This window comes from Lissotriton vulgaris, chromosome 2_1 (genome assembly GCF_964263255.1).
Source record: "Lissotriton vulgaris chromosome 2_1, aLisVul1.2, whole genome shotgun sequence".
NCBI classification, from domain to species: Eukaryota; Metazoa; Chordata; class Amphibia; order Caudata; family Salamandridae; genus Lissotriton; species Lissotriton vulgaris.
In genome coordinates this window covers 435,257,394-435,279,857 of record NC_141687.1, presented here as the reverse complement: position 1 = coordinate 435,279,857, position 22,464 = coordinate 435,257,394, and the positions used below count along the sequence as shown (strand labels likewise).

Here is a 22,464-nt window from a genome sequence, read left to right as displayed (position 1 = left end):
GCCTCTGCGTGTCTAGCAGAAAGAAGAGCACATTCCAAGGTCTTCCCAGATTGGTTCCTGATAAACATAACAAAGACATTAGTATTATAAGTACAGAGTCTGTGGCCCCTTGAAGAAGAGAAGACACTGCAGGGACGTGTGACCGTCAGGGTGCTAGACAGCCTGGAGGAACCGCCTTGGGACTGGACTATTCTGGGGGCTGATCTACTGCCTATTGGACTGAGAGAACGACTACCACTTTGTTTTGAGACCCTTGTGATGCCTTGCCTTGCTGCGCCCTGCTAGCTTGTCCCCTGTGCACCTCCAGGAGTGCTGCTGTGTCCCTGGTCTGGGCAGACTCGAGTGCTTTGTTTCTTTGGGCTCTAGGCCCTGAACCAGGGTTTGGGGCATGCTGGGGTTTGGTTGCCTGAGCCCCAGGTGTGCCGTAAAGCATATGGAGCACTTTGTTGTCCCCCGCTCAGAAGTGCATAGTGGGGGCTGAATTTGTTGTCAGAGCCTGAGACGTGGGCTCTCTCTCTAAAGTGTGGCAGGCGCAGGTGAGTGCAATCACACTACAGAGGAATCGGGCCTGAGCAAAAAGCTGCCACTGTATCTGGAGTCTGGATGCAGCACCCCCAGACGGTTGCTGTAGCAATGAGGGAGCCGCAAGAGAAACCTACTGTGCCTCACCAGTAAGGAAAGCCCTGCACCAGAGGAGGAATTAATCTGGCCCATGGTGGCCAGGGCTAGAGTCTGCCTGCAGCGTGGAGACGACGGAAGCGTCCAGGTCGCCCGAGGAGCTAAACCACAAAGGGTGCAGCAGCTATGCTGTTCGACCCAGCAGATGGTCCAGGACACCTTGAGGAGTCCGACTTGCTGGGAGTGCGGGTCAGTCTGCGTACTGGGGCTGGACCGGTGAGATACCAGGTGAGGAGCCGGGTAACCATCACCCTGCTTGCCCGGTGCAGCAGCAGCTACCCCGTATGGTAGTGGGCAGCTGCCTTGACAAAACAGGGTGACAAGGGCATACTTGGGGGTTCCTGTGAGGTTACCCCTCCAAGTGGGTTGATCCATTCCTGCCCCTTTCTGACACCCACCTACCTGGGGGCATTACTGTGTTTTTGATAGCTCAGGGTAAACTTTGACGTTGGGCCTGGAGCATGGGAATACAAGTGCTGTTTGATGGGTAGCAGGAGCGCGGGTGCCACTCATAGTAATGGTAATCAATTATCTGGGATGCCCCCTAGGTACAGTGCTGTAAAGGTGATCTGCAGTAATGGTGGTATGCCTACTGTTGGCATGATGTTTCTAATGTGTACACTATACTAGTACTTATTATAGTGCACTTCTGATGATGTTGGTTATGCCTAATGTATTCATTGCAGAAAACAAATTCTTTCGTCGAATGATTAGTGTCCCGCAGAGCACTCCATCGATCCCGCTCCAATACGATCTTGGGAGGAAAAAGATCGAGGACATGGCCAGACTGCGTCCCCTTCTATATTGGAGGCGCATAAAGACTACTCCTGAATTGGGCCACTACGCATCTTCTCTCACGGACATTATTAGCTCTGATCGGTTTCATAAAATACCCTGGCTTAAAGAAATTAGGAACTTGCTCCAAAAATTGCACCTAGATCACTTGTGGACTGCAGTAGACCCCATGCCTTCCCATCTAAGGCATCATTGAAAAAAATGTATTGGGACATGATATATAATACTGTTTTGACTTGCAACCAACCCTCCATGTTGGCATCCCAGTTCTTGGATTCTAAAATAACCCCTAAATGCGAACAGTACTGGGACTTGATTTCTAAACCCCTAGATAGGAAGCTGTATTTTCAGTTTAGAATTGGCTCCCTACCCCTTAATGCTTTCACTGTCAAATGGTCCCCATGCAATGTAAACACATGCTTCTATTGTAAAGTACATGTTGAGGACATCCCACATTTCCTGTTTGCCTGCCCATTATATGCTGCCCGAGAAGTAGATGGCTAAAACCGGTATGTAGGAATTTGGGGATAAGGAAATATCTAGAGGCACTAAGAATATTAGGATCAAATTGTGCCCCCAATCTTGCTATCACCGTAGCCAAATACTTGGGGTGGGCCTGGATAATACGCATGTGCACTTTAAACTGTAATTAATTATGTAAAATGGAAAATGTAATTATAAGGATAAATCCAATCGTCAAGGACTTTGTACTGGGACTCGGATTTTATAACGTATGAATTTTATAAACTGAAATATTCGCCAGCACTTTGTAATTTGATGGTATTTAATATGTATTTTATGTTGATCTTAAAATTTTTGCGTAGTATTTATTCTGTTTAGCTTAGGGAAACATGCTTTTATGACAATGCTGTCGAATAAAGTATTGAAACTTAAAACTGTAATGGTAATCAATTATCTGGGATGCCCCCTAGGTACAGTGCTGTAAAGGTGATCTGCAGTAATGGTGGTATGCCTACTGTTGGCATGATGTTTCTAATGTGTACACTCTACTAGTACTTACTATAGTGCACTTCTGATGATGTTGGTTATGCCTAATGTTTTTATGCTAAAGGAAATCCTACCAGTAGTTAGATGAAGTATTAGGTGCAAAGAGTGAAGTTGAAGAGAAAGAGTGAGAGGATAGTGGGGAGAGAGGGAGGGACTAAGAGTGGTAGGTTATATCTAGAAGGGAACTCAATTTGGTGTGGACATGTGTTGTTTTAAAATAAAAATGGGGGGCCTCTTGCTTATGTTACAAAATAAGTGCTCATGCCCCCCTCAATCCCAGCAGCTTTAAGCAGTTGCAGTTGGATGTGAATGAGCGAGATAATAGGTTGTAGTAGATATGCTTTGCCTAGTCTAGTGCTACTAACAGGGCAGGTCTGATCTGTTTTGGGAGAGAGTGTGATTTTTAACGTTTTCTGCACCTTGTTGGGGATTACAAGCTTCAAGTGGTCAGGCAGCTGTGGAATCAGGAACATACTGGGGATGTAAAGCCCTGAATACTAAATGCATGATCTCATTAAAGAGGACTTATGAATTTGAACTGCATGGTGGAGAACAGTCCTGATTAATTTGAGAAAACTATAGGGAAAATGAAATAAATGTTGATTTGCATCCAGTTGGTGATTTATCAGTGAGGAGGTGGGAGCTATGAAGGCAGGATCTGAATGTCAAAATATGTGGGCATGAATTGAGAAGTGAATGAAGGAGGAAGGTGGTGCAATAGAGTTGGAATATGTGTTTTATGCAGATGTGTAATTGATGGACCAGTAAGCGTTTCAGATAGTTGGGGTTCTTGTTGATAGATGCTAGTATGAAAGGTAATGACTCCCACTACAAGAAGAGGGTGGATGTGAACTGAGTTCCGGTAAAAGGCCTAGTTCAATACAGAAACTGTTAGATGACAAGGGGTTGAGACGAGACTGTGATGTTTCACTTGGCAAGGAAGAGGAAAGAGAGATTGTAAGATACTCTAAACAAGCAAAAGTGTAGGATGTGATGAGATGGCAAGAGTTTTGTTAGGAATTGTTTGACTCCACTGCCTCAGCAGAAGATAGGAACTACGTGACCTGTGAAGGACTGGACGCTTGACTGGATCCTGGAAAGAAAGGGTGATTTCTCCCAGTTGCCAACATGCCACACTGCACAGTTTGAGGGTCTATTCTAATTTTAAGTACAATAGCATGTGTCTGCTGCATGTAACTTGGAACTTATATTCACTATCAATCTTTGTTTTGAGAAACATGTTTCTACCGCATTTCTAAAGGACAATCAATCAAGCTTTATTAGGCCATTCAAAAATTGCCACTAAAGCACAATAGATAGAGCAAACTGATAAAAAAATGTACAACTCATATAATTAAAAACTCATCATAAATGACCATACATTTAAAATATACAAGACATAAACAGGAAATAATGGACATTTAACAAAATATCAGACCATTATAATTTTGCTGTAGCAGAAAGCTGCTTTGAAAAAAACTACCTACCGTGCAGCAAACTGCTGCATTTGGGCGTGACTGTAGAACATAAAGAGCTGGTCTACATTGAATAAAACCTTGCTGTTTAAATGGAGTTGAAAACTCATCACAAGAACAAGCTAGAATAGATGAAGTATCATATTGTCCCAAAGGGAAAGATAAGAGGGACCTAATATGGCAGGTTCAAAATCTCATCAATAAAGTTCTCTCCCAAACATTATTTACCCAATGAAGGTGCGACCCATTTATGACGGATTATTGTTAATTATTACAAATCCCCAAACTGAAGGTTTCAATATCTCTGCACACTCTCTCTCCCTCTTCCTTTTCCCCCCAATAACTTTCCTTCACCCATATCTGTTGGTTATTTTCTCTGGTGCACAGAACAAATCCAGTCTAAATAAACTTCAGTCAACTTTCTGGCATAATCCAAACATTGTACATTAGGACTATAGGCACAGTTCAAAGAGTCCTCAATAATCTCCCTTTTATGACAGGCCTTATGATTGGTTGAGATCGATAGCCAGACCCTTAGTGGAGCCAACCTAACATCTTCCGCAACCTAAGTGAGCCCCAACTCTTTCTGTATAATAAAGAGAGAACTGCAGGGCGGTAACCTCATTGGTTTCTTACAGAACCTGTTTTCTTCAACTTTTAGACAGTCGATTGGGCCATGGCCCCAAATAGGTGCCCTGTATGTGAACACAGGCAGAGAATTATGATTATATATTTCCATCATTGTCGAAATAGGCTTAGAGCCAATACTCTTGGCAGCCTGAAAATCTATTGATCCTGTATGCCGGGCAGGGTCTCCAATTACATTGTGAGTCAAGTGTAATACCAGATAAGGAACGCTTTAGATCCTTTCGAACCGCCTTCCCTTAATAAAAATGGGTCTAATCTTTGACGATTGCTTTCCCACTGCCAAATAATGTTTCTTGGAAAAATGTGTTTCCAACTCAGTGTTATCCATAAAGGGCACACATTATCAATTTGCTTTTTAAGACCAGCAGGAGTCCGAACGATTAGAATGGCATCATAAGCATATGAATGTGCTCTCACTGGGGAATTCTTAATTTTTGGAAAATCACAACCATTCAGCATAAGATAATAATGCAACTTGTGAATATATAACAAAAACAAAATTGGTGCAAGCATGCAGCCCTGCCTCACACCTCTTTCCAGATAGAAGGAGTCCGAACATTCTCCGGCAAGAGTTGTAACAAAAGAAAGCAGTAAGATCTTGATGAAGGGCTCCAAGGAAATTAATTAGTTAAAGTTTCAGACCTAAATCCCCCAAGGTAACCCATAACAATGAGAGTTTAACTCAATTGAAAGCTGTGCTAAGGTCCATGAATGCCAGATATAGAGCCCAAACCTTGGCTACTACAGCATTTCTGGATTAGTAACGTAAGATTCAATTAACAATGAACAAACTTAAATTGCTACTAATCAAACTCACACATAGGAGGCAAAGTCAACAGCACACCACTTATGACTGCATCCCTTGTCAACAGTCCTAATGACAGGGGGATCTCTGAATTTAAGGTAATAACTAGGTACTTATAGGACATTGTATTAGGGTTTTGATCACTTGCACAATTCTCCACCGTAACCGCTCCTACAATGGCTGTTATCAAGGTAAAGGAGACATAAAATAAAATCCATAACACTCCCCTTTCCAAAAAACGTAAAACTGTTAGTGCTCACACACCCCAAAATTTCGATATATTTAAACTACTCATTGTTGAGTAACATCCTACGGAGTTTCCCCCTTAACATCCATAGCCCGGCATATGTACACGCCCTTAAAAGTTAAAAGCTTTTGAATTGTTAAATTTGCACCAGAACCACAATTGTCCAGGCATATATCACATCAAGACTGAACTATTGTGAATCCCTGTTTTTAGGGATGTGGCTCTCTTTTACTTTATATTGGACTACAGAATGGGAAATGTATATATTGTGGGATGGGATAAGATGAATGTGTAAGTTTTGGCCCGCATGTGGTGGCAGGATGCTGCAGTTTAGGATAGGCTCATTGGAGGATGAATGTGTGGCTTTATTAAGTCTGTGATAGATTGATAAAAACTCACAAGCACAGTGCCTGTAGTGTCTGGAACGGGTCTGTGTGCTGGGAGCTAAGCATAAATGTAAGTGTTATGGGTCCAGCAATGATAGGCCATGGATATTGTCAGGGTTTTCATGTGGCATTTGGAGGTGAGGATTGAGATCCAATCCATGACGGCCATGGTCTGCTAGATCAAGAGGATTCAGTAACAAATGCTGGGATGCAAAAGCTTTAGAAGTGCAGTCATATTTAAGAGTCTGGGGCAGTACGGGCCAACACCATTAGCTGTAGGCCCAGGGCATGGGCATGGGCTTGGGCCTTAGGTGTCAGGGTTACGGTCTTAAGCTAATAGATTCAGGGATGTTGGCATAGTGGTAGACCATGTAGATCAGGAACATAGATGTCAGTGACCAGGGTTCTTAGTTGGGGCCTCAGGGACTAGGGGAATACACCATGAGATCAAGGTTTGGAGCAATGATCTTGGTGCTCATTTACATTTTAAAGCTTTCCAGTAGTCTTTTTCCATTCGTAGTAGAATGCTTGTGGTTCGATCCCATAACATCACACCATGTAAACACATGATCATGTAAAGTATGTCTTGTTCGTGTACTTAACCACAGTCAAAAAGTAAATTATAGGTTGTATTACAGACATTTCGAACTTGTTTCAAACATGAGAAGAAAATAACAGGAAATTTACATTTTGAAAAACTTGGTTTATTGTCCTTTTGCAGTAGGTTGTCAAATTTAATTTCAAATTCTGATTTATATTTTACATAAAATGTAATATGATCTTTACTATTCATAATAATCCTGCCATTTATTCAAAAGGGCAGGAAAAAAAACATTTTACAAAATGTAATTTTGTTTCATGCACTGTTTCCCATTGTGTCAACTGCAGTAATTTAGTAGTTGTCCCTGAGACGCCTGATAGAACCAACTCTTGGGCTTGACGCTCCCCAGTCACTGTACCTCCTGTACTCTCCAGGTCTTAAGTAGTACTGACGTCCCCTATAGTTGGGCTCTTCATAGAAGACCCAGTGTCCATCCTGTACGTTACAGGAGTAAATGTCATTATAACGGAATTGCTCATAAACATGTGGACAGTCTTCAGAGAACTCCATCATCTGGCCTCCAAAGTTTTCACGTTCATAAAGTCTTATTTTGAAGGAGCCACGATGCTATTATTAGGGAAAATGCACAAAAAAGTGATAGTTAGATATCTCATGCCAGTATTCTGTTAATCTTTGCCACTTTGAATGTTATTACATGCTTTCCACTGCATTAACTTTCTTGTAGGAAATGGATAATTTTACAGGTTCACAGAATGGAAAAAAATGAAAAAGACAACTAGAACATGAACATAGAGGAACGTTACTCCAAGACAAGAGGAGCTAAGTATATTGAATATGGCATATTTGGAGCTATAGTAATACCTATAATATGAGAAGGTTTCCATATCTTCTGTCATTTGTGTTTTTATGCTAATCTGTGAAGGATTGCAGGGCTATAGGTCTACCTAGTCTGGGTTTCAAAAGTCTCAGAAATCTCTTTCAGGGTCGGACTGAAATTACTCATCTGCCCTTATTGGCGGACGTCTGATGGCACAGAAGATGCTGAAAGGTCAACCACCGGGATATACTTTGTGTTTCAGAAACAATGTTGCTGCTTGTTATTAAACGAATAGTGTGATGTAGACTTGGAGGTTTGCAATGTGTGGGTGCCTGATCACTGGTTTGTTTTTCTGAATTTTCAGTCATTTAGGAGGAGGAATGTTGTAGAGTATATCTGGCATGGGTTGGTCTAGAGAGAGAGATGTGCAGAGGACCACAATGAGCAGTAGAGAAACCACCTGACTGAGCCTCTGGACGCCTACTCCCTGTCTCAATACCTCCCCAAAACTAAGCTTTTACACGAACTAAAAAGAAGTCAGATTCCAAACCTTCTGATGACATTTTGAGTCAAGGTTCCTCAGATGACTCTAAAGATTATGTGGACTGCAGTAACAAATGGAGTAGTGGATCGAGCACAGTGAAATCACTTACCTCACGAGCCTTGGCACCTTAGCTAGGTACTCTTATCTGATTGCAAATGTGTGGGGTTGTGAGCTGACCAATGTTAGATTGTGGAAAAAGATACTACTAACTCTGTTTAGTGTGTGAGGTTTGTGTGGGAAATAGCTCACTGGAGAAATGTTACCAAAGAGAGAGTTACAGAAGTGGAGAGCTGTTCACGACACACAACTCCTGTTCACCTGCGACAGGGGTCACGACTTTGACGGGGCGTCTATTCGGGGCTACCTTGGGGCTGTGTTTGACTGGTTCAGTCGGAACAGCCTCAAGTGCAACTCCAACAAGTCCGAAGTGCTTTTTTTCGGCTGCCCCGCAGACCCCAGATGGAAAGAGTGGTGGCCTGCCGCCATGTTCCCTCCTGCCAGAGATTCTGGGGCTGCTAAAAATCTGGGTAGCCAGGTTGACAACAGCCTCTCTTTCAAGGCCCAGGTGTCGGGCCTGGCCGGCAGGTCCTTTGCAGTCCTGAAGATGCTGAGGAAGTTCCTGCCGCTCTCATCCTTAGAGCACAGAAAGACCACGGTGCAGGCCTTGATTGGCTCTCACCTGGACTACTCCAAAATCCTGTACCTAGGCCTTCTGGACTACCTCCTCGCGCGTCTCCAGGTGGTGCAAAACTCTGCGGCCTGGGCCATTTTCGACCTCACTAGGAGAGCCAGGGTCAGTAAACTCCTTAGAACTCTTCACTGGCTGCCCATTAAGAAGCGGATCACTTTCAAGGCCCTGACCATCGCCTTCAAAGCCCTTCAAGGTACAGGTGCCCGCTATCTCCAGAAATGGATCAGCTTCTATCATCCTTCTAGATCCCTGTCCTCCTCGACCCAGGCCAGGGCAGTCACTCCTGTGGTCTGACGTGCTCGCTGTGGGGGCCGCTCATTTAAACATCTTGCCCCCTGGCTGTGGAACGCTCTTCCTCTTTCTCTCAGATCTTGCTCCAATCTGCTGGCATTCAGGAAAGATCTGAAGACCCTGCTCTTCACGCAATAAACCGCCCCCTTTGAGCTACGCTCTCTCACTCGTCCCTTCCTCCACCCTGGATCTGTGAGGTTTCCTCCAGCGCCGGGACACTCCTCGAAGTATCCGTGCGCTATAAAAATACCCCCATAACATTCACATTAACATTAACATTCACAAACTGAAACTCCTAGTTGTATGACTTCATATATGTATGCATTCAGTGGTATTTGCATAGAGAAAATCTAGCTGGGAAGCAATGAGGTGTTGAATTGGGAAAAGATCCCAGGGATTTGCTTCAAGATTATTTACAAGAAGGTCATGTGTGGGTTTGTATTGCGTCTTTGAAAAACCTCATCTTCAAAAGTCTATCCAATAGCTATGATTCCTGCTAATGCTTGCCATTGCACATATAGCTGAAGGAACTAACAACTGTTCAGGGCTGGGAATATTGGCTATCAGAGTGGTGTCCAACCCTAACATACCCCTGATCCTCACCTCAACTTTCAAGCTCCTATTTTGACCTCAGCCTTACCTTTTGCATCTATGCACCCAAGATCTGGAACAACATCTCAGTATCAATCAGGACAGCCCCACAACTGCCCCTAATTAGGCATGAGTTGGAGACTCCCCTCTTCAAAAAACACTACATCACAATGCATTAATAAGCCACAACCTAGTCTTCTCCTACTTATTCCATTTATGCGTGTCTTTAATAAAGTCCAGAGCTCTACTGCCTTTTGGCTAGACTCACGCTATAGAACTGCCATATACATACATAATGACATACTGCAGGGCCGATTCTGCGATAATCCCCGATCCCTAATACTGGTGGCCAGGTAATAGGCATGCAGCTCCTGGGCTGCCACAGCAGAGCTGACCAACAGATGGAGCATTTTCTCTCTCTACCTCTCACTTTCTCTCTCACTTTCTCTCTCGCTCTCTCTCTGTATATATATATATATATATATATATATATATATATATATATATATATATATATATATATATATATATATATATATATATATATATATATATATATATCATCTGCATCTTCAGCTTTGCACAAATAGATGTTGGCCTTCCTTGATTAGTGGACTATGGGGTCTATCTACTAAGATTTAACATCATGTTTGCATCACAAAAGTGGCTCAAAAGGGCGCTAAATCTTTTTTTACTAATTTACTTTCTGGTGCTTGTTTAGTGCTGGAAAACACTTTAATTTTTTTATTTAAATATTTTTATTATATACCTGGTGCAATTCATCATTATACAATACAATAATAACACTATATAATAATCGCGAATTTATAAAACAAACATAGATTCAAATTACACAAATATACAAACACATAAATAGCACATACATTCATCATTATCAAAGAGCAGAACAGATGAAACCAAATGACACAACACAGTATCCCAGCCTTGCATTATAAGCGGAAATCTCTCCATTTTTTAAGCGTTGCCCAGAGGTTCCGCCCTAGTTCTCTCATTTTCCTACCTCTCCCCATATATAGGGCAGACTTGATATTATGAATCCCAAGCAAACGAGAGAGCCACATCTGGAAGGAGGGGACCGTACTGTCCTTCCAGCCTGCCGCCAAAATAATCCGGAGGATTGCTACGCACATAAAAACAAATGCTTCTTCTTCCTTATTTAAAATTAAATTACTATTGTGCCCTAGAATCATTAGGGTAGGGAATAGGTTGATCTTAATACCTAGCAGCCCCTCCCAAAATTTCTGGATATTAATAAAAATCTCAGATAGCCTATTAGAATGATAAAACATGTGGACGAGATTAGCAGAACCCTCAGAGCATCTGGGACACTTATCGTCTTCCTTCTTAACCCACCCACATAACTTCGCTGGTGTAAAATATAAGTTAAATACCGTCTTGTATTGTTGGGCTCTCAGATTCTTAGAGCGGAACCATTTCCCAGCTAATTGCAACGCTTTATCCAGGTCTGCATCCGGGTCCCCTAATTCCAACATTACGCCGGTTCAATTTTATCCAAATAATTTTGGAGTGTTGAGATTAGAACTTTATAGATCAAAATAATTTTGCTACCCCCACCCAAGACATACTCAATCACATTAATTTTGCCCCCTGGAATAATGCATGGTCTGATCCTTGATGGTGGTTGGTGTATTTTTAGGAATTTGAAGCCTTGATTAGCTGATATTTCATAATCTTGCTGTATCTCCTTAAAACTTATCAGCGAGTTTCCACCAAACAGATCCCCCATTCTTCTAATTCCTTGATCCTCCCACTCTCTCCATAGCCTATCAGTGCTAAAATGAGGGAACAAACTAGAATTCCAAAGTGGGGTATAATGATTAACCTTTGGGATTTCCAAATACTTCTGCATACATTTCCAGACCTTCCAGGCACTATCCAATACTTTATATTGTTTTTTATTATAGCAGCGTCTGTCAGTTTTACACAGCAAAACTCCAACAGCTTCCTTACCTAACAGCAACTCAAAAATAGAAGGGGGATATCTATTCCCTAAAGAGGCCTCAGGCACATTTGATGCATAATCTAGCAATATAGTCATCTGCCTAAAGAGACAAACCATAAGATTAAATCTAATATTAGGAGACTCTAACCCCCCCTTGCCCACTGGTAGTGAGAGATATTTCAGAGACCGTCTAATTTTCCCATATTGCCAGATGAATTTCGCAAAGACTGCCTCAAAAGAATTCAGCACGTCTTCTCCCACCACAAGCGGGATGGTACGAAAGAGATACAACATTTTGGGGAACATGGTCATCTTGAAGACATTGACTCTGCCTATTGTAGACAAGTGTATACATTCTATTCTTTTTAATTCTGCCGTGACTGACTTCAGTAAAGGCGAGAAATTTTCTTTAACAAGTGTATCAATAGTAGAGCTAATCCTCACCCCCAGATACACGGCTGAATCTAAATAACTATCATCCCGCTTAAAAATATTAGTCAAACAAATTATCTGAGTCTTGGATTCATTAAGGTGATACCCTGAATAGTGACCAAATTCCGTTGTAATCCCTATGAGAGCAGCCATGGCCGACTCTGACTCGGACGTAATTATGGCCAAATCGTCTGCATACGCCATCAGTTTTGTCTCACAGCTGTTGCACACCACTGGCTTAATGCTCTCACAGCCTAGAATCCTTCTAACCAGAGGGTCAATGTACAGGGCAAATAAGATTGGCGAGCAGGGGCACCCCTGTCGGGTCCCTCGAGAGATGACAATTTCCTCTGAGCTACCACCCATTAACTGAATTCTTGCTACTGGATCGACGTACATGGCTTTTATAGCCCTCATTATATTAGGGCCAAAGACCCTCAGCTCCAATACCCCACATAAATACTTCCACGTGACACGATCGAAGGCCTTTTCCACATCCAGAAGGATCATGCGATCCGTCCCCCCACAACAGCCTGTACATCAAATAGCGTAATAGCCCGCCTGATGTGATCCATTGTATCCCGACCTGGTATAAACCTGTGCTGCCATGGGGAGTCCAGACCGCCGAAGATCTCTCCCAACCTCTTGGCCAAGACCTTTGCATAGATTTTGGTGTCCGTATTCATGAGGGATATTGGACGGTATGAGCCTGGATCTTCCTTAATCTTACCCTTTTTATGAAAAACCACGATATTTGTACTTTCCCAAGACTCTGGGACTTTTCTAGAGCAAATTACACCACTAAAAAAGTCCAACAGAAAGGGAGCTAGCACATCTTGCAAACATTTATATACCTCAATAGGTATATCATCAGGTCCTGTGGCTTTCCCAGCTGCCAATTCCTGCAAAGCTTCTTCCAATTCACTTAGAGTCATATCACTATTGAGTGTTATTTTATCCTGCTCCGACAGTTTATGGCCAATATTATCAAGCCCCCAACTAGCAGACCCTACAAACACTTTAAAGTAGCGTAAAGCAGCACATTACCTCCCGTCCCTCCCTCGCCTTCCTTCCACACAATTGAGGCTCCGCCTCCCACCCAGACCCACCCCCAGCATAAAAACTCTGCCCGCCCCCTCCTCCACCTGTTTTTTTTTGTCTCCCTAGTGGGACTTACCTTCAGTTCCTCCCTGTGGCGGTGCCGGGGAGTCTTCGTGCTGGTTCTCTGCGGCGACGGTGTCCTCTGCAGCGTTCTCCTGGCTGTGTCTCCTCTCCTCGTCTCCCTCGTGGTTTGGGGGCGGAGCGGTGACTCGGGAAGCCGCAGCGTTGTTGGGCGGTCCTCCTGTGGCTGGGGCTGTGTTTCCGGGTCGGGCTGTCATGGATGCCTCCTCCCGAACTACACTCTTCTGGGAGACCTGGTAGGACGGGTTGCTGCCCGTTTTTTGTTTTTCTTTTTTATATTTGCTGGTAAAAGAAAAGAAATGTAATGGGGTTGGGCCCGTTTTTGGCGGGTTTTCTGGCCGGGGCTGTCATTGGTTCCCGGTTGTGATTTTTTCCTTCATTTAGCAGCGTGGGGTTTTTTGCTCCTTTATGCTTCTGCCATGTGTCGCAAGCAGGCGTTTAAGCGGAACCATGTGGTGTCTTCTTCCTCTTCCTCCTCGCCTGAGGTTTCTCCTGTTCCCTCCAAGCGCCCTCGGTGTCGGGGACTTTCTGGGGGTGATGTGCCTCTCATGTCCAAGGAGGAGGTGCAGGGCATGATTGAGGCGGCTGTGTCTAAGGCTCTCCAGGCTCGTCCGGTGCCTGCGGCTTCTTCTCGTCCACGCTCACTGGATCCTGCGAGGGAGGTTTCCTTGTCGGATGATGATGGTCCTTCTACCTCCTCGGGTGGGAAGTTTATCTCCAGGGAGGAGAGATGGGATATTCTGGCTCATGTGCGGGACAATTTGGGGTTCCCTCCTTTCCAGCTGGAGGCGGATGGGAATCTCTTTCCTCAGTATGCTTCTCCCTCCAGGTTGGGCATGCCTTTTCAGGGTCCGGTCAAGTACATGGTGCTGAGGGAGTGGCGTGAGGTTGATAAGTTGCAGGTCCCTCGCTTACTTCAGAAACTTTACCTTTTGGAGGGGGAGGACCCCTTGCCTCACAATTTGAAGCTGGACTCTATCCTGGCCACTCTGATTGGCAAGACTGCTATTCAGCCTGAGGACTGTACCCCGGCGGATGCTACTGATAAGAAGGTGGATTCTGGCCTTAAACGCTCCTTTGCTGCTGGGAACCTGGCGCTGAGGGATAGCCTTTTCTCTGCCTACTCTGCGCAGTCTTTGGTTCAGGATTTCGAGAAATTGGCTGCGGCGGTTCAGGAGGGCTCTGAGTGCTCTGACCTCCTGGCTGCTATGGAGCAGCAGGCTAGGCTATTGGCGGACATTTCGTCGGATGTTATAAAGTCTTCGGCTATGTCCACTGGGGCTTTGGTGGCGGCTCGTCGTTCCCTCTGGCTCCGGTCCTGGAAGGCTGATCCTGGGGAGAAGGCGGCTCTGTTGAAATTGCCTTTTGATGGACTGGCTCTGTTTGGGGACCAATTGCCTGCCATGATTTCGAAGGCTTTCAAGGAGCGGAAGCATGCCTTGCCGTATAAGGGCGGGGCGGCTCCATCTGGTAAGCCTTGGAGTAGGGCCCCTCGGTCTTCCCCGAAGCGTGATTCTCGTCAATCTTTCCGCAGGCGGCGTTTTCAGCCCCGTTTTTCTCCCAGGCACGCTGCCTCCGCTCCTAAGGGCCCTGCCAAGAAGGGTCCCTGACAACTACTGTCTGGCCGGTTCCCTGCCGGTGGGGGGTCGTCTTCAGCAGTTTCTTCATCGTTGGCAGCAGGACGTTTCGGATGGCTGGGTCCTGGACACTGTGGGTCGTGGGTACGTGATAGACTTCCTGCAGGTTCCGCCGGATTCTGGGGTTCGGCTGACTCTTCTGCCTGACTCCGGTCCCCGCAGGGTGGCTCTGCTGGACGGGGTGTCCTGTTTGCTTGCCAAGGCTGCCATCTGTCGAGGAGGTGGGGACGGGGACCTACTCCATTCTGTTTCTGGTTCGGAAGGTGACCGGGGGCTTTCGGCCTGTCCTCAATCTCAAGTGGGTCAACGCCTGGGTTCGGCCCGTACACTTCCGTATGTTGACCCTTCAGGCCATCATTCCTTTGGTTCAGCCTGGCGACTTCCTGGCATCCATGGATCTCGAGGACGCTTATCTCCACGTCCCGGTTGCCGCTGCTTCTCAGCGTTTCCTGAGGTTCGCTGTGGGAGACGCCCATTTTCTGTTTTGCGTACTTCCCTTCGGCCTCAGGTCTGCGCCCAGGGTTTTCACGAAGGTCCTGGCGCCTCTCGTGGCTCTCCTTCATGCAGAAGGGGTTTTCATTCATCCATATCTCGACGACCTCTTGCTGCATGCTGCGGGGGAGTCTCTTTTGCTCTCTCACATCGGGAGGGCCTTGGAGGTTCTTCAGGGACACGGATTTTTGGTGAACTGGGGAAAGTCTTCTTTGGTCCCGTCTCAGGACTTGGTGTTCATCGGGGCTCGTTTTCAGACTTTGCTCGGCCATGTTACCTTGTCCGACAAGCGCCTGGTGTCTCTTCAGTCGCAGGTTCGGGCCTTGATGTCCCGGGAGGCTTCTCCGGCGTTCCAGTGGCTGCGGGTGCAGGGACACATGGCTTCCGTGGTGTTTTTGGTTCCATGGGCTCGTTTTCATCTCCTCCGCCTGGCCAATTGGATCCTGTTGGGTTGGTCTCCTGGGTCTCAGAGTCTGTTGTCCCTGCTGCCCATGACGGACCGGATCCGGAAGGAGCTTTCCTGGTGGCTCTGCCGCCAACACCTCCTGGCGGGGGTTTCTCTGACTCCCCCGGCTCCGCTTGTGGTGACTACGGACGCCAGCCTGTCCGGGTGGGGTGCTTGGCTGGGGTCGGAGCAGGTTCGGGGGTTCTGAACTCTGCTGGATTCCCGGAGGTCCTCGAACTGGCGGGAGCTGAGGGCGATTGTGCTTGCCCTGGTGCACTTTCAGGACTCTTTGACGGGGCATTGGGTGCTGGTTCAGACGGACAATCTGGTGGCGAAGTCCTATGTCAACCGTCAAGGGGGGACCCGGTCCAGGTCCTTGAACTTGATTGCCAGCGTCCTCTTTCGGTGGGCTCAGGTCTGGGTGCTGGGTCTGTCGGCTCTCTACATTCGGGGGGTGGACAATGTGAGGGCGGATCTGTTGAGCAGGTCCATTCCGTCGTCTCGGGATTTCTCTCTCCTTCCCGGTGTGTTCCTCCAGTTGGTGGGTCGTTGGGGCCTCCCTGTGGTGGATCTGTTTGCGGATCTGGGGAATGCCAAGGTGGTGCAGTTCTGTTCTCTGGGCAGGTGTCCCGGTTCTCTGGGGGTCGACGGCTTAACCTGTCCTTGGCCTCGGGGTCTGCTGTATGCCTTCCCTCCCTTTCCGCTGCTTCGGTCCTTTCTGGTGCGGGTCCGGAGGGATTGTGCTCGGGTGTTGTTGGTGGCTCCCTATTGGCCTCGGGCGAATTGGTTTCCTCTCCTGACCGAGTTGTGTTGCGACCGGGAGTGGGTCCTTCCGGTGGTTCCGTCCCCGTTGGAGTTTCCGGCCCTTCCCCTGGATTCTCTCCGGAGGCTGCACCTGACGGCCTGGCTGTTGAGCGGCAGGGCTTAGCTGGGTTGGGGGTTCCTGCCCAGTTGGCGGTTACTTTGCAGGCGTCGCGTAGGTCCTCCACTCTGCTGTCCTATGCCAGGCATTGGCGGGTCTTTTCGGTCTGGTGTGCTGGTAAGGGTGTTGACCACACGCTTGCTGACCTCTTTTTGGTGATGCAGTTCCTTCAGGATGGGGCTCTTCTGGGGCTGTCGGTGGCTTCTCTGCGGGTGCAGTGGGCGGCTATTCAGGCGTTTAGGGGCTCCTGGCGTAATTTGCAGGATGAGGGGGCTCTGATGCCTCATTTTTTTCGGGGTCTGTTGAACTTGTTTCCCCGCCCTGTTCGGTCCTTCCCTTCGTGGGATTTGCATCTGGTGTTGGATGTCCTGTCTGGCCCTCCCTTTGAGCCCCTTGAGGGTCTCGAGTTGCGTCTCTTGACTTTTAAAACTTGCTTTTTGGTCGCTATCACCTCTGCGAGGCGCTTGGGGGAGTTGGGGGCCTTGTCTTGCAAGTTTCCTTTTTGTAAAGTCTTTTCGGATCGGGTGGTTCTGGTTCCCGTTCCGTCCTTTGTCCCTAAGGTCAATTCGGCTTTTCACCTCAGTCAGGAGGTGATTTTGCCTGAGTTCTGTCCTGCTCCTTCCTCGGCTGAGGATTCTCGCTTGCATTGTTTGGATGTCCGACGGGCCTTGCTGTGGTACCTCCATGTTGTTGAGTCCTTCCGGGTGGGGGACTCTTTGTTTGTTAACTTTGGTCCGGCTCGGAAAGGGGTTAAGCCTTCCACGGCCTCTTTGAGTCGTTGGATTAGGTCCACGGTCTTGCTGGCTTACCATCTTAAGGGTGTGGTTCCTCCTGTGGGGGTTCAGGGGTGTTTCACTCGCAGTATGGCTGCTACGGTGGCTGAGTTGCATGGGGCTTCTGTGGTGGAGATTTGTAGGGCGGCGACTTGGTCTTCTCCGTCTACTTTTGTCCGCCACTATCGAATTGCGAGTCTGGAACGTTTGGATAATGTTCTGGGCCACAGGGTCTTGTCCTCTATGCAGGGCCAGGGATGTTGATCTGCTGTGTTTTGGGCACTGTATTAAATTTGGTGTTCTTTGTCACTCAGTTGTCCGTCTCTGTTTTATTCTGCTTGCTATGTCCTCAATTGTATGGAAGGAAGGCGAGGGAGGGACGGGAGGTAATGCTTCCATTTCTAACGATAATGGCATTACTCCTAGTCCTACTCCCTCGCCTTCCTTCGAGGACCCTCCCTCCCTCCCGGTGCGGTTCAACTGAGTGCTAGCTCGGCTTGTTTACGTACAGGTGGAGGAGGGGGCGGGCAGAGTTTTTATGCTGGGGGTGGGTCTGGGTGGGAGGCGGAGCCTCAATTGTATGGAAGGAAGGCGAGGGAGTAGGACTAGGAGTAATGCCATTATCGTTAGAAATGGAAGCATAATGCTGCTTTGCATTACTTAGCACCAATGGGGCATTGCCATACAACCAACCAAAGTTCCTGATGCTAAACCCAATTTACTTAAAAAAGTAGACAGGATTTAGCGTGAGAAAATAGCACCCATTTCAAATAGGTGCTATGAAGGAGAAATACTTTAATTTCCTCTTCCTTTTCAGACTTTGTATGTGTGCTGCACTGTACAGCAACCATACAAAGTGGGAAAAGGTTTAAAGTTAGTCTCTGGATAGTATTTTGTGCTGAAAGGCTATCCTTCTAGTACAAAACCTGTGCTAGACTCACGCAGACACCTCTGCGCTATGGTGCAAAAGTGTGTGTGTGGTGCACATCAGCAAATTTCTACACCGGTGCTAGGGAAAGGGGAAGACAGTGCCATATTTCTGTAAATGTGGCGCTCACCTGCTCTGTTCTTCTCGCGCAATGCAGCGCATCTTTTTTTCTCTGCTTGGATGCGTTGTTTGAGATTTTAGGAACTCGGCCCCTATGTGCCTTACAGTCTGTCAGCTGAAAGTACATGTGCCGGGCCTCCTACTCCAAAATGTGGGAAAATGACATGACATTGTCAATGTGACATAGCCATGATATTTTATTTTAATTGCCAAATGTCCTTTCTGTTGCAACCATGGCACACCCTTGTTAATGATGTAATGCATTCTGAAATAATATGAAAACGGGTCCTAGTTTGGTCATTGTCTGCTACGGGAGCCCCCATTCTTTTACTTCCGATTAAACATAATTAAACATCCTTCTTTTGGACAAAAATCTTTCACCAACAAATCTCAGTTCCAGGCAAAGTTATTATTTAGATATGATTTAATGTAGAGCAATAGTAGTGGATACATTTTTACAAATGTGTTTTGTTCCAGCACCTCCCAACCCCGCACATTCAAGAGAAAAACAACTGCTCTTCTTGAGTGAAGGGGATGTGTTTTCATTTCAAGTAAATCATGGAGACCGCTGCAGAAAAAGCATTTCAAAAATAACTTTCCATCCTACGAAACCTGGGGCCAGTGATCTTCTGAAAAGAGTATGGACAAAGGAAGCCAAACGTACCTGTGGAACCAAGCGGCAGGATCTGATGGAATCATTGTAGCCCATCCACTGCTGGAAGTCGGGGTACTCCCCCCTACGCAGGAAGTACTGGTGCCCCCTGAAGTTGGGGTGCTCGTACAGCATCCAGTTGCCATTTTCTACCCGGATGGAGTTGCAGCGGCTGAAGTGAGAGCTCAGATCGGCACACTCGGAGCTGCACTCGTGGGAGCGGCCCTGGAAGTTCCTGTCCTCGTAGAAGGTGATCTGTAAGAAAGAACATTAAATTGTAGAATGCTTAATGATAACATGTAGGAACAGGCTGTTGTATCTTCCTGACAATGTCAAGGAAGGGTCTATTAGCAAATCCACCCCTATCAATATCACCAGCAGTGATCCATTGACAGTGGTAGTAGTGACCCCACCTGCTTCTTCTTCCCTGGTAAGAGTGTTCTTTCATATATGATAATATGGAAGTGTAATTGCATATATAAGCCATCGTAGTATATACAATGTGCGGTGCTACAGTAATAACAGGCATTTCCAGCTTGAAAGTTTATCACGTTCCCCGCGATGGACTGCTTTTCAAAGAGCTGTGTGAAGGTTTATAAAGCTGTGTGCTGGATATACAGCTACAGATTAGAACTCCCCTCCTAAAGGAAATAAATGACCTTTATTGTGAACCCTCATAAGGTTAATGTTATAAGCATTGGCACAAGAAAACTACATGGCAAAATGTAAATCGGCACACTCGGCTCATTCTGTTTTTGACTAGACCCTCACTTCTGCCCCAACAAGCAGAAGCCACCCTACCTTGCTCACTGACCCTCTACTGCCTGGAGCTCACTGGCCCTCTACTGCCGGGCATGGAGCTCACTGACCCTCTACTGCCTGGCATGGAGCTCACTGACCCTCTACTGCCTGGAGCTCACTGGCCCTCTACTGCCGGGCATGGAGCTCACTGACCCTCTACTGCCTGGCATGGAGCTCACTGACCCTCTACTGCCTGGCATGGAGCTCAGTGACCCTCTACTGCCTGGAGCTCACTGGCCCTCTACTGCCGGGCATGGAGCTCACTGACCCTCTACTGCCTGGCATGGAGCTCAGTGACCCTCTACTGCCTGGCATGGAGCTCAGTGACCCTCTACCGCCTGGAGCTCACTTGCCCTCTACTGCCGGGCATGGAGCTCACTGACCCTCTACTGCCTGGCATGGAGCTCAGTGACCCTCTACTGCCTGGAGCTCACTGGCCCTCTACTGCCTGGCATGGAGCTCACTGACCCTCTACTGCCTGGCATGGAGCTCACTGACCCTCTACTGCCTGGCATGGAGCTCAGTGACCCTCTACTGCCTGGAGCTCACTGACCCTCTACTGCCTGGCATGGAGCTCACTGACCCTCTACTGCCTGGAGCTCACTGGCCCTCTACTGCCGGGCATGGAGCTCACTGACCCTCTACTGCCTGGAGCTCGCTGGCCCTCCGCTGCCGGGCATGGAGCTCACTGACCCTCTACTGCCTGGCATGGAGCTCAGTGACCCTCTACTGCCTGGAGCTCACTGACCCTCTGCTGTCTGGCATGGAGCTCACTGACCCTCTACTGCCTGGCATGGAGCATCTTTTGTGTAAGTGCATTCCCCAGTGCAGCAGGAGCACTTGCTGAATGCTGAGCCGGCTGCCACCCTAGTGTGGCCCACTTGGCATTCCGTCAAACAAACCCTCAAGAAATGCCCTGATGCGCAGAGATTTCTCTGAATGAGGGACACGCTTCCTTCATGCCTTTCACGGTGATACTTGGCAGGAAAACGTACTGTGAGCATGTGTCAATCAATAGTGCGGGCATGCTTAGTCATGGGGTTCGTACAGCAAAGATAGCTAGGGCTCCACCATACAAACCCCCAGCACTTCTCTGACTCTAAAGGGGGTCCGTTAAATCCTAAATTACCTTTTTAATGTGAGTAGGTGCTCGTTTTCATGTGACTATTTATTTAATTTACCAGGGCCCTACTTAGGCCGTTGAGTATTAGTAAAATATTAGTTTATTGTAAAATTCATGAACTTTCATTACTTTTGTTTGTAATTGGGCAAAATGCACTTGGCCCAAAATGAGCCTCCAAGTGTGGTGTCTATAGTATTTCTTTACCCCTCAACATTTCTTGCGCAGTTTACTTTTTATACAAGTAGAAATAATGCATATTTTAATTTCTAAGATACGTCGATGTTTCCAAGTCTCAGAGGCTCTCATTTCATTTTAATTAAATGCAGCGCTCTAGAAAAATAAATGAATGTGTTCCGGGCACTTCCTTGTAGGCCCTGATGATACTACGCAATGACAGTGAGAGCGAAGAATTCTGTTTTATTTTTTCGAATTTGTTTCTCATATTTTGTCTTGTTTGTAAGGAAACTTGCAAACTTTGATAGAAAACTAATTACTGTTGATAACGTTTGATTTTAATTAACGAAAATAATCTTTGGGGGAGAGAAAGGAACGCTGTATTTGGAAAAAAAAGTTATTTGTATACCCTAAAGGAATGCAGCAGTGCACACCACAGAAACTGGCAGTAAGCTGCGTGCAAGTGAAATATCTTAAATTGATTTTTTCTCACACGTTTTGAGAATCTCCAAGACAAAAAGTACCACACTTTATAACGTACTGGTATTTTTTGCTTGTGTTTAAATCCATTTAAAAGTGCAAATTAAGGTATTAGGAATCACAAAGTAGGTTTTGCACTTGAAAATGACTCTGTTTGTTCAGGGTGGAAGCAGCGTGGTGGAAGGGACCATTTTTAAACTTACCTTTTCACCTCTTGATTTCACTGGGCCCAAACACGGCAATTCAAAAATCAGACAGAAAAATATCCATCTTGAGAAGTATGTATTCAATTTTGAAAGCATATTTACATTTTTGTATCCCATAAATAAAGATCTGCACTTAATTAACTATTTATTTCACATTTTGCAAAATCTAATGCGGGGCGTTTCCAGTGGCGGTTATCTTACCTTGCCCATCTTGGTTTCCGATAGTTGTGAGACCTCGGTGGTGTGGGTGTTCTGGTCAGAGGGTCTTTTATACTGCATGCGTGTACCAGTGTGCTGCATCTGCACACATACAATCAATTTGTTGAGTAAGGGAATGTATGGTTCTATGCTTTCTGCCGGTTATGGCCGAGAGTTTTCTCTTTACTATACGGGCATTGTTAGTTTGGCTTTTTGAGACACGTGCTGCTAGCATTGTAAAAACTACAGTTTTGGAAAAGCCACACTAAGTCAGCTCAACATCTCACGGGTAAAACTAATATTTTATTTTTGAATAAATGTGTTTTTGTTTTTTTGTGCTCTGAGAGAAAATTCTGACATTGGTGCATTAAGGAAGT

At 46.3% G+C, this 22,464-nt stretch overlaps 1 protein-coding gene across 1 annotated transcript; it reads right to left on the bottom strand.

Annotated features, from left to right (window-relative positions):
* Positions 1-6,730: 6,730 nt before the first annotated feature.
* Positions 6,731-22,121, bottom strand: LOC147730557 (gamma-crystallin M2-like). Its single transcript, XM_086955341.1, has 3 exons — positions 22,091-22,121; positions 19,118-19,360; positions 6,731-7,210 (listed from the first exon to the last, which is right to left on the bottom strand). The coding sequence occupies exons 1-3, from the start codon at positions 22,097-22,099 to the stop codon at positions 6,935-6,937; spliced, it is 528 nt and encodes a 175-aa protein (XP_086811467.1). The 5' UTR covers positions 22,100-22,121; the 3' UTR covers positions 6,731-6,934.
* Positions 22,122-22,464: the final 343 nt, after the last annotated feature.